Source organism: Balaenoptera physalus (genome assembly GCF_965194825.1).
Source record: "Balaenoptera physalus genome assembly, chromosome: 12".
In the NCBI taxonomy this organism is placed as follows: Eukaryota; Metazoa; Chordata; class Mammalia; order Artiodactyla; family Balaenopteridae; genus Balaenoptera; species Balaenoptera physalus.
This window is the reverse complement of record NC_138897.1, coordinates 75,328,428-75,342,216: the sequence shown is the minus strand read 5'-3', so window position 1 is coordinate 75,342,216 and position 13,789 is coordinate 75,328,428. Positions and strand designations below refer to the sequence as shown.

Here is a 13,789-nt window from a genome sequence, read left to right as displayed (position 1 = left end):
CTCCAGGGTGACCGGTGCTTGCTGCCCTTCTCCCTTGGGGGCCGGCAGAGGCTCAGCACAGCTGGGCAGGGGGCAGCCAGCGTGGCTGTGACTCGCCCAGGCGAGCAGTAGCCCCGGATCTGGGGAGGGGAGCTGAGGGCTCAGTCTGCCATCCTGGCCCCCACATCAGCCCGTGCTGAGCTGGTGCCCGACCGTGAGATGGCACAGCTTGGCCAGGGATGGGAGCTGGGTCTCCGGCCTGGATGGTGCGGAGAAGTGGGCGACCCAGGAGGACGGGCCCTGAGCTTGGGAGAGTGGCCTGGCTGAGCTTCCTGGCACTGACACCAGGGGTGGCTTCTGCCCTGGAGGAGCCCCCCAGTCGGTAGGGAGACCAGATAGGCTGCTCAGGGGATTCGCAGCCTCTGGGCCCCAGCTCTGCTTCCTGCCTCCACTGCACTCCACTGTGCTGGGGTGCTGGTGGGCGATGTGGCCCTCAGGTCACTGGGCCTCTGGTGGGGGGCCCAATGGGTGAGGTGGCAGCTGGGCCACCTCAGATGCTCCATCTTCCGTGAGCTTCTGCCCTGCCTAAAAATCACCACTGATGGGGGAACTGAGGCCAAATCTGAGAGCCCTCTGAGCCTCAGGGTCCTCATCTTTGAAATGGGCTGATTCTCTAGCCCTAGTGGGTGTGTGGAGGAGGGCTGGGTTTGAGTCTAAGGAAGGTCAGAGGAAGGGACTCAGCAGAAGGCCGGGGGCTTCCTCAGGCCATGCCAGGGAGAAGGGCCCAGGAGACCCCAGCCTCATGTTGCCCTCCAGGAGGAGGCTTTCTGTCCCCTGCACTCCCCTCCATGGCCCTGGGCAGACCTGAGGGACCAGGGTTGGGTTGGCTGTGTGGCCCTGGGCACACAATGCCTCCTCCTGCCCAAGGGACCTGCAGCTACTGGGCCCTGTATAAATTCCTCCTTAATTTCCCAGGAGCCCCTGCACAGCGGGAAAAGTTAGTGCTACATACAGGCCAGGGTGGGGCACGGGCAGGGTGCAGGCAGGGCCAGGGCCACCCTCAGAGCCACCACCAGGCCCTCTGCAGCTGGGCCACAGCTCCATGCAAGGCCCGTGGGGCGGGCGGGGTGGTGCCGCTGGACGCCCAGGCCCTGAAGTACACGCGGTGGTGGCCCAGGGAGTCGGTGGAGGGAGAGGACTGCGGGCGGCGGTGGGTGTGGAGGGGGCTCCACGCACCGCGCGCCCCACAGGGCACCCAGGTGGCGCCTATTTCATGCCGCTGCGCAGCACCTGGTTGGCTGCGATGAGCATGACGCTGATGATGAAGGCGATGGCGAAGGCGCAGATCAGGCTCTTGCGCACGCACGTCTGACGGATCTGCTGGTTGGAGCAGGCTGTGGCCGCCCGCCGCCGGGGAGCACCAGAGAGAGAAGGGGACAGCCAAGCGATGGACTCAGGAGCCGCCTGCACTTCTGCACATGGGCTCGTCCCGCGGGGCACACGGGGACGCAAGGTTTGGGGCAGGCAAGGAGGCCCCCAGCTCCCCTCTGCAAGCCCCTGGTTCCTCCCCTGCCCGAGCAGTCGGCCCGCCCGTGGGGTCCCGGGGTGGGTCACTCACTCTCCACGTCCACGGGGCACTCCTCCGCCGTGCCTAGGTGGCTCTCCTCCTCCGTCATGATGATGTTCTCGATGTCCTTCATGGACAAGTGCTCACAGAAGGTGTCGTAGAGCAGCCGCTTCAGCTCGTCCACGGTCAGCTTTTGCATGTCACACTTGGGTTGGGGGAGACACAGCGCTCTGGCCACCAGCACCACCACGGTCCCCACCCAGCACCTGCAGCCACACAAGCCAGCGACCAGCCTCCAGATTCTGGAGGGCTGGGAACCACTCACTCCATTCTCTGAGTCCTCGACCAACACCAGCCTCCCCAGGGAACCCCATGGCCCGCTGGGAGACAAGACGTCCAGTGGACAGAGCCTGGGGGTGTCATCCCCCCCTTTATGGTGTGGGCCTGACCCTTCGCTGGCCCAGTACAGCCCTTCACTGTGCACACAGCCCTGGGTCCCAGTCAGCCAGGGAGTACCTTCCAGAAGACGGTGTCGAAGTCAGTGCCGTGGAATTTCTCTGGGATCCCTGAGGTGGAGAGCTTGGGTCCCAGGAGGGTCACAAACTCCTCGAAGTCCACTTGGCCATCACCTAGAGCGGGCACAGTTCCAGTCAGCTGGTGAGGCTGCACCTGGGCACCTTGGGCCACCATGGGACCTCAGGCAGGTCCTCTCCTCAGAGCCTGATGTGCCAGTCTCTGGGCTCATGCTGAAGCCACCGAGTGTGCTGAGGCCCCACCTGACAAGGTGGGGGGGGGGGGTGGCACGCAGCAGGTGGGCCCTGAGCAGGCCTTGCGTGTGGGAGACACATTTCCCTCTGAACCCTACATGGCTTCGCATCACCCTGCTGCTGTCCTGGAGCAGGTGTGGGGCCGGACTTCCTCCCCACCACACAGACAGGAAATGAAGCTCAGGATGGGGGACCGCCTGCCCAGGTCATCACCTGCTCTCTGGGCGGAGATGAGGTGGGGGAGGCAGCCAGAGGAGGATGAGCGGAGGGCACTGGGCATTACTGGTTCTTATGAGTTTTTCCTTGATTAAATGCCAGGTGGCAAATATTTACAACTAAATTGATTTTTTATTTTTGGTGATGGGAAGTGGGGTATTTAGTATATCCGTTTTACTTTAAAAATTTGTACTTTAGGGATTTCCGTGGTGGCACAGTGGTTAAGAATCTGCCTGCCAATGCAGGGGACACGGGTTCGAGCCCTGGTCTGGGAAGATCCCACATGCCGCGGAGCAACTAGGCCCGTGCGCCACAGCTACCCAGCCTGCGCTCTAGAGTCCACACGCCACAACTACTGAAGCCGACGCGCGTAGAGCCCGTGCTCCGCAACAAGAGAAGCCACTGCAATGAGAAGCCTGTACACTGCAACCAAGAGTAGCCGCCGCTCACCGCAACGAGAGAAAGCCCGCGTGCAGCAACGAGGACCCAACGCAGCCAAAAATAAATAAATAAAAATTTATAAAAAAAAAAAAATTTGTACTTTAAAAATTTCTTGGAACACAGAGTGAGAGGGGCAGAATCTCCAACCTTTGGGTATGGCTGGGGCTGTCATACTCTCTCTAGCCTCAATTCTCCAGGCTGAGAAATGGGGCCAGACCTGGCTGCAAACCCAAGCCATGGGCTTGGAAGGCTGGCTGGGAGTGGGGAGAGTGAGAGGCCCCCCATGGGCTCAGTCTCGGTGGCTCAGGCCCCAGACTTGGCCCCCCCCACCAGGTGAGGGGTGAGGAAACAGGCAGCGGGCAGGGCTCACCGTCCATGTCCAGCCGCTGGATGATAACCTCCAGCTCCACCTCGTTGGGCATGTATCCCAGGGAGCGCATGGCCGTGCCCAGCTCCTGCTTGGAGATGAAGCCATTGCCATCGCGGTCGAAGACTTTGAAGGCCTCTCGGATCTCTGTGGGAGGAGCAGAGCAGGTCAAGACCTCACTCCTGTCCCCGACAGCCCACTCCCCAGACCTCCAGGATCCCAGACGCCATAGCCTGAGCCCGGGATGGAGAATCCCCCCTTCCCCTCTAGAGCCCGAAGGTCTGGTCAGAGACAGTTGGCAAGTGGCTCAAGAGTCCACTACAGCGCTGCCTCCCTGGAGCTCAGGGCAGGCCAAGCAGGCAGCAAAGGTGCCCAGGCCCCGCGGCAGTGACAAGACAGCCCCGGGGGTCTCCGGCTCCGCGTGCCAGGCTCCCAACAGCCTCTCCAGGCGTGCTCACGACGACCCCGTGTGGCCGGTACCACGGGTCCCACGGTGCAGGGGAGGACGCCGGGCTAGGCAGCCGGTCCTCTGTGATCAGCCAAAGGCTTCCCTGCCCACCCCCCCTTCCATCCCCCGTCCCTTCATCCCCATTGCTCTTCCTCCCCAGGCTCAGCTCCTTAACACTGGCCAACACTCATTAATGGCGGCCACGTGAGGCAGCCGCGGCTCCGAGCTAATGGGCTGACAGCTCAGTGCAGACTGCCTCCCAGACGGAGCCCAAGGTTTGGGGGAAGACAGAGGATGGATGGAGCAGCCCCAGGCCAGCTCAGGTGCGGGGGGGTCACTCCCCCCACCCATTGTATGGAGGGGGAGACAGGCCTGAGGACCTGGGTGACTCAGGGGTGGGGAGCAAGGCACTGGGCTGGGAGCCTGGGAACAAGCAACCCCGTGAGTGGCCTTGGGCCAGCCTTGGGCGGTAACGGTGTAAGGATGAAAGGGTTTTACCAAGGACATCCAGGAACTGTTGAGGGTTGAAGGGTCCTAACCTCTCCCCGTTCACCCTTTTTTTTAACCTCTGTTTCTCTGTTTGCTGTCCCTTCATTGTTACTCAGCCCAAGAAGGGTCCTACAGAACATTTCCCGTTGGTGGGGAGTGAATCTCAATCCACTCCCACCCTCTCTGCTCCAGCTCCCCGGGGGTCTCCTTGTTCAATTCGCGGGCAGAGGTGAGCTCATGTGCGTGCGTGCGAGTGTGCGTGTGTGCGTGCGAGCGTGCATTTGGAAGGAGAGACAGATGAGATGCTCCACGCTGCCCGCCTGGAAAGTGAGGCCCAGAGAGGCTAGGTGGCCGGTGTGGAGTCAGGGCTGTTTCTGGTGAGGGCAGGAGTTAGGCTGGCCCAGGCCTGGCCTAGAGGGTCTGTGAGCCCCTGAAACTGTGGGATCCTGCACCTTGGGGTCATCCCCTGATTCTGCTGGACCCACTGTAGCCCAGAGAGGGTGGCCATGTGTCCCAAGCCACACGGCAAGGTGGCTTGGGCTGAAGCCCCAAACTTCATCAGGCTCCTCCCACCTGGCATCTACAGCCAATGCCTGGAGGTTCCAGTTGACATGCAGGCCAAGACAGAGTCGGTGGGCCACACCTGAGCTGCCTAGGCCCCCAGACCCTCTGATTCTGGACCACCCCCTACCCATCCCAGGCAGGGCCTGAGAACCTGGTCTCCTAACCAGTGGCCCCTTGGCCAGGAGAGCAGCTGGGAAGGGAGATCTGGGCCAGGCCCAGGGGCTTCTGTAAACCCTGGACTCTGGGAACTCCAGGCCAACTCCCACCTGAATTTTCCAGGGCCACGGAGGAGGTAGTGAGCTCCCCTTCCCCAGAGGTGTGTGAGCAGAGGCCCAGCAGTTACGGAGGCTGCTAAGGGAATTCCAATCACCTGGGAGTCTTTGGGTTCAGAGGAAGGCACTGACCATGCAGCCAGGCACACCCTCTGCCCAGCCCTCCACACACACACTTAGGTTTCTGGCTGGCACTGTTGGCCTCCTGACCCAGCCACGGGCTCTGCCCACCTCAGGTGTCCTGAACTCCAGCCCTAGGGGCCCTTTCAGTCATGGTGGGCACCAGGGCTGCTCCACCTCCAGGCCTTTGAATATGAGGCTCCTTTTGCTTGGAATGCTCTTCCCCTCACCATGGTGAATTCTGATACATCCCTGGTTCCCAGCGTGGATGGCATCACCTCCCTGGAGCCCTCCCTGCCCCCACAGCTGACTCTGGCCCTCCTCTGGGCTCCCACAGACCCCACTCTTCCCCCAAGGATTCCTTCCTGACCACACCAGGTTGTGAACTAGAGGCGCCATGAGAGCAGGAGCCAGGTCAGTCTTGTTCACCGCTGTGTCCCCGCTACCTGGAACACTGCCTGTCATTCAAGCATAACCATTTGCTAATAAGTGGTTAAGTGAATGAATGACTGATTCAGGGAGCCCACCCATCTGGAGCACACACACAAAGGAGCTGACCAGAAGTTCATGCTCCACTTGGTGTGGGGTCATCACTCAGAGCCCATTTACTCTTAGTTTACAAATGATGCTAGTAAGGGCAAGCGTTTGCTTTCTACTCCCCAAGCAGGCAAGAAGCAGGAAGGGAGGCTGAGGATGCTGCTTGTCCCCTTGTGCAGTCCCTAAGGACCCCCTCACTCCATGGGCCACCCAGAGGAGGGGGATCAAGCCGAAGTCAGGGGTGGGGGAACCATCCTCAGACCCCCCCAGGTCAGGGGCTGGTTTGGGGAGCCCAAGGCAGGCACCCCATCCTTCTGGGTCCTTGGTTGGGAGAGCTCAGGGTGGGATGGCAAAACCCTGGACCCACAGTGGGGCTGCAGTGGGTGCTGGCTCTCTCCCCTGCAATGAATTGGGGTCCAGGCTGTCCCTCCCACACTGACAGGGGCCAAGTGTGGCTCCCAGAGCCCAGGGCTGCTCCAGTTGGAGCCCCTGATCTCCTTCTAAAAGTCCTGAGAAAACGCACAGGAGACAGTGGAGGGCAGGTGAATCTTGGGGTCCGCGGGCAAGCGACAGGTCCAGGGTCAGCCCTTTCTCAGGCAGGACTAACCTTCCAAGACCACTAGATCAATCCAAAGACCGCCACCTCCTCATTCAAGTGTCGCCTCAGCCACTCCTCCCTGGCACGCCTGGCTCACACCTCAGTCTTACTCTGTGTCCTCGCCCTTGCTCAGAGCTGTGACCCAGCACCAGCTGATTTCTGAGGCCAAGTTCAGGGATTACCTTCTCGGCCAGAGAATCAGCACTAAGTCACACAGATTCAGGGTCAGATCCCAGCTCTCCCGCATCCTGGTCTGGTGCCCTTGAGTGGGTGTTTGCTCACCTGTACAATGGGGCTGCGGAAATGACTAAATAAGAAAATCAAGCATGTAAGTGCTTGGCTGGGGCTGGGCCTGGCTCAGAACAGGATGCTATAAATCAGAACATCCCAGACGTTCTGGCAGAGCCGGAAGGAGAGGGAGGACTAGAGGAGCTTCAAGCACCAGGCCGGCCTTCCTGTTTGCTGGTGCCAGGACTTGGGGGCCCGGGCTTGGAGTCTGGCTTTGCCACTCAGCAGCCGAGTGACCTGGGCAAGGCACCTCCCTCTCTGAACCTCAAGAGCCTCGCCTTTGAGATGGGAACGTGACTCTTGCCCCATCTCTGAAGGCTGGACTCTGCTGGGGGCTCCCAGAGTGGGGTGGGTGTCATGGCTTTCCTGTTGCTGCTGCCGCCATCGGCACATCCCAGCTGGGCATGTTTTCCCGAAAGCCTCGCTCTGTTCGCTCCCCATGAGGCCAGGGGAAGCCTGCTGTGCTCCATCTTGGCATGGGGAAGCCTGGCCCAGGGAAGGGCTGGCAGGGCCTCTGGATTTCCGGGCCGACACTGGTCCCTACCTGCCACCTCCAGCCTGATGCCCTCAATCCCCTCCCTGGCCCGAGGAGCTGCGTCAGGGCCTGAGTCCCCAACCGCCCCCAAGGGATGCCAGCACTGTCAGGGAGCCAGAGTCCAGAGAGGGAGTGCGTGGGCTGGAGGTCACTTTGAGGGGGGCAGTGTCTGTCCTCTGCAGCGACGGCCACTCTCCGCGGCATTGGCCCCACGCCCCAGCACTTTGGCCTCCCCGAGATTCCAGCCTGACAGAGGCGGCTGCTGGGCTTGCAGAGAAGAGGGGCAGGAAAAGGGACTCCTCTGCCCCCCCGTACCCCGAACGCCCCCGTTTGGCCACTCTCATTGCAGGCTCCACCATCTGACTGAGCAGGTCAAGTGCCAAGCCCAGACCTCTGCCCTGGTGGTTGTCTGCCTGTCCGTCTGTCTTCCTTCTCCTCTCTCAGAGGGAGGGCCAGGCTAGGGCTTGCAGTTGCCCCAATTCCCACCCTCAGGTGCTCAAGCCTGTCGACGCCACTGGGGTCAGCCTCAGCACTGCCACAGGCCAGGGGGGCTCTGTTGTGTGCATCTCAGGGAGAATCTGGGAGATCCTGTACCTCCGCCTCAAGGGAGGCTGGGGGACCCAGACCAGCTCTGCCCAGCCACGTCTACCCGGCCAACTGCCATCCAGGGGTCCCCGGGTGCCTCTGCCAGACCTTCAAGGCTCTTTCCACCCACCCTCTCCCCCAGCCTGCCTTTCTGGCCCGGCCCCCCTGCATACCCTGTGTTCCTTCCTCATGGGCCTTCCCCGACCCCCACCCCTCAGCCTCCCTGCTGCTGCGTCCCAGTCCCCGAGTCCCCACTGCATGCCAGGCCCTGTGCTGAGCACTTCCATCACATCCTCTGTCACTGGCAGCCCTGGGGAGGGGCAATGTCAACCCCCTTTTACAGATGGAGAAACCGAGGCAAGAAAGGCAAGTGATTGCCCAAGGTCACTCCGTAAATTGAAGGAGCAGAGAACTCGAACCCACTGCTGCTTGGCTAGGAAGCCCTCACCTTAACCCGGTGCTCTCCACCTCCCTTCCTAGTCCTCCTCCCCCTCGGACTAACCACCCGCTGGATTTCTGCAGGCAGGCACGTACTGTCTGTAGCATTTCATCCCAAGCTGCCGGGCTCCCTCTCCTCGGCACGTGTGGCTCGCGCAGTGATGGGCATGCTCCCAGCAAAGAGCCTGGGTCTTACCCACACTACCCTGGGGCAGGAGCACTGATGAGGCACTGGGGAGGTGGAGGGGGCAGAGGGGGGATCTGTGCTGTGGATGGTCACCCTTCCCACCCAGCCCTGGCACTCAAGGCCCACTGGGGCCTGCAGAGACTTGGTCTCCTAGGAGAAGGGCTTCCAGAGTGCCTGCAGCCAAGAAGGGGGCCGATCACAGAGGACTTCCTGTCCTCATCCATGGCTGCCCGCAGGCCGGGAGATGGGCTGGGGCCACCAGGCATCTGTTTGCTCCATGATGCCCCATCCCGCCCACCCCAGGGAGGGCTCTGCCCTTCAGATGCCCCCTGTGCCAGGTCCTCCTGCTTCACAGGGCCCAGGAGAAGTGGACAGGAGAGAAGCAGGGAGTGCGTTTTGGTGTGGCTGGTGACTAACGTTCCTGGGCTCCTGCCAGCATGTCCGCCATGCGGTCCAACGGGAGCCTGCGGCCTCTTTGCCCCTGCACTGCCCGCCCTGTGCCCTGCTCACCCCTGCACCCCAGCCTCCTCAGCTTCTCCCCTTCCTTGGGGTCTGCACTCCAGGGCTGGGAGATCAGGAGAGGAGGGACCAGTGAGGCCCATAGCAGGGCTGCCAGGGTCATGGTGGGGTGCTGGGAGCAAGAGGAGGGAATGAGGGGAAAGCTGCCTGGTGTAGGGGGACAATGTTTACCCCTGCCCGCGTGGCCAGGAGGAAGGTGTGGATGAGGGTCTGTGGAGGGGAAACTGGTTAAGAGGTTTGCAGTGGCCCAGGGCAGGAGAAGACAGTGTTAGGGAAGAGACAGCCTATGCCCCATCCCCTGCCCTCTTGTCCCTCATCATACTCCCTCCTTTTCCCAGGCCCTGGATGAGACTTTTTGTTCCTGGGCTTCGGCCCAGACAGGGCAGGGACTTGGGCTTTGGAATTCAAGGCCAGAGACCCAGTAGCGGCACTCATCCATCTGTCCTGCCCGCCTCAAACATCAGGCTCCATTTCCATGGCTCTCCCAACCTCTGGAGGCTTTTGGGGGGACTTGGTGAGAAGCAGGCGGCTCACAGTCTGTGGTGCAGTGCGGGGGTGGGGGTGGGGTGGGGGTAGCTGCCTTCTCCCCTTGATCTTCCCCCTGATCCCGTCTGACTCCCCCAGGATCTGCTCCCTCCAGCGCTGGGGGATGAGGCTGGATCTCTCTCCATGGCTTGTGCTCCCACCATCATCCCTGACTGCGCTGGTGTCTCAGCTGCACCCCCTAAAGGCCCTGTTGAGCCCCAGATCGCAGAGACCCCTGGACCTAAGGTACCTGAAGAGAGGCCCAGCTTCAGGGTGATCGCAGCCCCTCCCCCAACAGCAGACAAGCAGATCCCAGGGGGCCAAGACTCCCATCAGCCCAGAGCCCCTCACTGCACTCCATATGGGACCCCAGGAGGTCTGGGGGGAGGGAAAACCTGAGCACCTGTCCCCAGCCCAGAAGGGAAAGAACTCGCAGGCCCCAGGGGTCTCATCGCTCCTCAGAAGCCTCTGTCCAGGGACCCTGGCCTCTGTCATCTGCTCTGATCTCGCCTAACCTGCTGCCTAAGGTCCCCATTCATGTCCAGAGGTGGAGGGACTCCAGGGGGACAGATTTAGGTCCCGGCCTCTCTGCCTTTCCCTACCAGGCTTGGTTATCTCAACCAAGCCGCCCAATCTGGCCACTTGTTGTCGCCACCACCTCCCGGGCCGCCTTTCTGGCGCTCCAGGCTGGGGGTCCCCGCAGGGCTGTGGGGAAGGGGCTACGGCCGCAAGAGGGGCTGCGGGCAGCCCGGGAGCCGGCTGGAGCAGGGCAGTCGCCCTCTCCCCTTCTCTCGCTGCCCGAGCAGATTGGATTTTAAAAGCGACACGAGCGGAATGTCAATGCCAGCGCAGAGCCGCGGGCGGGCGCCACGGAGGGGATCAAGATGCGGGTGCTCTGGCCGGGCCGGCGGAGGGGGCACAGCTCAGACCCCCCAACCCAATCCGCCGCGTTGCCGCACCGTCACCGCGGATTGCGCGGCCCCGTGACCCCGCTGCGGGGCCCGGCAAGTTTCCGCAGCGCGGGGGACCAGGCGGGCAGGGGCTGGGCCGCCCCTCCGCCTTGGCGACCCCCACCGCGGCGCCCAGGGGTGCGAACTCGTCCTGCCTCCCCGCGCAGCCGTTCGCTGGAGTGCCCACCTGGCAGGCGGCACCTGCAGACAGCCCCCAGCCCCTGCGCCCCTAGACCGCGCTTCACCTGGGCGCACAGGTAGGAGGGCCGGCGGGCGGGGGTCCCGGCGGGGCACTCACCCTCGAGCTCGTCCTCAGGGATGTCCACGGGGCGCTGCTCCGACAGCAGGTTGGGTACGGTGTAGATGCCCCGGTACATCAACGCCGCCGTCACCGGGTGGAACGGCATCTTGGAGGCTCCGCGCCCGCCCGCCCGCCGCAAACTTTGAGGTCGGGGCTCATGGGCCGGCGGCGACCCCGGGGGCGGCTGGAGCGGGCAGGGCGCGCGGCTACGGAGGGCGGCCCGGCGGCGGCAGTGGCGGCGAGGCGGGGGGCGCCCCTCCGGGGGCCTAGCGCCCCCGCGTCCCGGGCCGCCGGTCCATGCCGTCCCCTCCCTCGTCGGGCTCCCGGCGGGGGCCCCGCAGGGGCCGCGGGGGCGGCGCCGCTCGGGCCTCTCCGCTCGGGCCGCTGCGCGCTGCGCCCGCCGCTCCCGCTCCTTGGTGCTCCGCGCGCTCCGCGCTGCGCGCTGCTCGCCGCCCGCTGGTCCGCTCGCCGGCGCGGCCGCCCGGCCCGCCGCTCCGGTTCTCGCCGCCTCCCCTGCTGGCTCGCTCGCTCTGTGCCGCGCTGGCTGCGCTCCCCGCCTCCCCCGCCCGCCTCCCGCCCCCTTCACGCTCCCCCCCCCACCCCGCCCGCTCCTTCCCGCCGCCGGCCCCTGTGCGGCCGCCCCTCGCCCGCCGAGGGTTCCTTCTCCCCTTTGCCCCGGGCTCCCCTTTCTCCCTGAGGAGGATCACTCTCCCCTCCAACGCTCATACAAACCAAGTCCGCAGCCACCAGGATTACATTAAGGTGGGGGTGGGGCCCTTCCTTCCAGCCCCTTGGCTGGCCCCCACCCCCATGAACAGAGAGCCAGGAACTGAGGACCAGATACCTGGCAGCGAGGGGAGGTCTGCCCCAGGCACCTGGGTCCTCGAAGAGAATAACCGAGTGTTGGTGCCAGGAGAGGCTCCAAAGTGGGGAAACTGAGGCTGAGAGAGAAGGGCGTTGACCAAGGTCATGGGGCAGGGCCGGCAGGCAGGAGCTGAGGACAGCTCTGGGGCAGGCTTCCCTGCCCTGTGGCTGAGACCTCGCACCTGACCTTGCCTCCAACAGTGGAGCCTCCTTCCCAAGCCCTCACCACCGCTCAGCCTGCAGAGAGGGAGCCAGGCCCCAGAGGCAGTGGGGGACAGAGAGGTGGCTGGGTGCCTGTAGGGACTGGTGTGAGGCTTTGTCAGTTCATGTAGCTCCAGGTTAGACCCAATACTTGTGCAGGGCTCTCCCAGGCCCCAGAGCATGTGTGCGCGTGGAGTGAGGGGGCAGGTGTTCGTGGGAGCAGTATGCGTGTGCATGTATCCGTTATCCATGAGGGTGCGTACATGTGTTTTCGAGTCCACACGCAGATGAACGCATGTTGGGAGTGTGTGTGGACACCTGTGTGTGCCAAGGTTGTAAGCTGGGAGGGGAGGGCAGAAACCCGTGGGCGGGTGGGGGGCAGCGTGCAGCCCCTAGGTGTGGGCCTGTGTTCGCAGACGTCCATGCATATTTATGGCGGAGGGATTGACCCTCTGGCCTCGCCATGGCCCCAGCTGCGGACCCCGCCCCTTGAGGCCCCATTGGAACCACCTCCCTGCCCCCTTTGGTCCAATCAGCCCTCGGCCCCAGGGGGACAGCTGATTGCCACGGCCCTCCACGGCCCTGCCCTTCCCAGGCTGATTACATTTTTCTGCTTTTGTCGCTGATTAATCACAGTCCTGTCTCATGGCCTGGGGAGAGGGGCTCAGGGAGAGATGCCAGCCTTGGCTGAGCTGGGCTGGGCCAGGCCTGGGCCCCAGCACTTCTTGGACTTGGCTGTGGACACAGCTCCCAGCAGCATCTACAACCTGCAGAGAAGCCAGGAAGGACCCCAGCTGTTTGTCTGTCTGTCTCCCCAGCCTCTATGGGCCAGCTGGGTGCCCATTAGGACCTGGGGCTGGGGGCTGTGTGAGGCCCCAGAAAAGCCCCTCCCGAAGCCCTCCTACTCCACCTGTCCCGGGTCTGACATTCCACCCTTAGAGCTAAGTGCTTTGAGCTCCCTTGGGTCTTCTGCTGGAGCAGAGGAATGGGGAAGAAAGAACCTGGACCTCAGAGCCAGACAGACCTGGGGCTGCTGCCGTGGGACCTTAGTCACCTCCCTTAACCTCCTGGGCCCTCGGTTTCCCTCATGAAGTGAGGGTGGCAGTGCTACCTCCCGGGCAGTGTGAAGATGAAGAGATGTAACATATGAGAGGTGCCTGGCAGGGCCTCCCTGTGTCTCTTGGGAGTTTACTATTAGCATGAAAATCCCCCCCCCGAGGAATATGCAATAATAATTATAGCTGCAACGTACTGATGGGGAGCGTGAATGACAGCAGCTCAATCCTTTGGTGTTTACTGAGTGGCTAGCCAGTTCTAAATCAGGACCCCCACGTCTGGGGAAGGTGGGCTGGAACCTGCTGAGGGGCTGGTGGGAAACCCAGCTCCTGGTGACTTTCCAAGAGGCTGCCACACAGCATGTTGGCGCTCGCCAGACGGAGCTCCCACTGCATCACCTGTGACTCCCGGCCGTGCTGTCCAGGCAGAGAATCTTCAAAGGACGGGCAGAAACAGTCCCCGAGTAAATCAAGCAAAAATCAATTGTGTGGGTCTGACTAGCACTACCTGCAGGTCTGTGCTGAGGGAAGGTGTGGGTGTCTGCTAAGACATGGGCCCTCCTCCTGGCCTCAGCCTTGGTCTGTGACCATCTTGTGACCAGGCTGCTCCCTGGGACAGGTTCCCACCAGGCCAAAGGGACAGGACCCTCCAGGTTTACAGCACCAAGGGATTATAGCACCAAGGTCATGGTGCACCCCACCGCTTGGGTCATTCTTGACCTCAGGCCAGTCGCTCTCATCTCCCCTGGTGCAAAGCCATGGCCCATGGAGCTGGCTGTGTCCAGGGAGCTTCCACATGCCATCAGGGCTACACCTGGGCTGTGCACATGACCTGCACAGAGTCCCCTAAGACTCTGAAGGCAGTTTGGCCACACCCCACTCATGGTCAAGGGCACCCCCATTCAGGGAGCTGAAGGGACCAGGTTGTGTCATGCAGCGTTATGAGATAGAGCTGGGGTTCAAGCTCAAGGCAGGA

At 62.8% G+C, this 13,789-nt stretch overlaps 1 protein-coding gene across 1 annotated transcript; it reads right to left on the bottom strand.

The window, feature by feature from the left end:
* Positions 1 to 31: 31 nt before the first annotated feature.
* On the bottom strand, positions 32 to 10,908 carry CABP7 (calcium binding protein 7). The gene is made up of 5 exons (XM_082417314.1): positions 10,691 to 10,908; positions 3,341 to 3,484; positions 2,063 to 2,175; positions 1,598 to 1,751; positions 32 to 1,373 (listed from the first exon to the last, which is right to left on the bottom strand). Exons 1-5 carry the CDS (start codon positions 10,797 to 10,799, stop codon positions 1,246 to 1,248), a joined length of 648 nt encoding a protein of 215 aa, XP_082273440.1. The 5' UTR covers positions 10,800 to 10,908; the 3' UTR covers positions 32 to 1,245.
* Between the last annotated feature and the right edge of the window lie 2,881 nt (positions 10,909 to 13,789).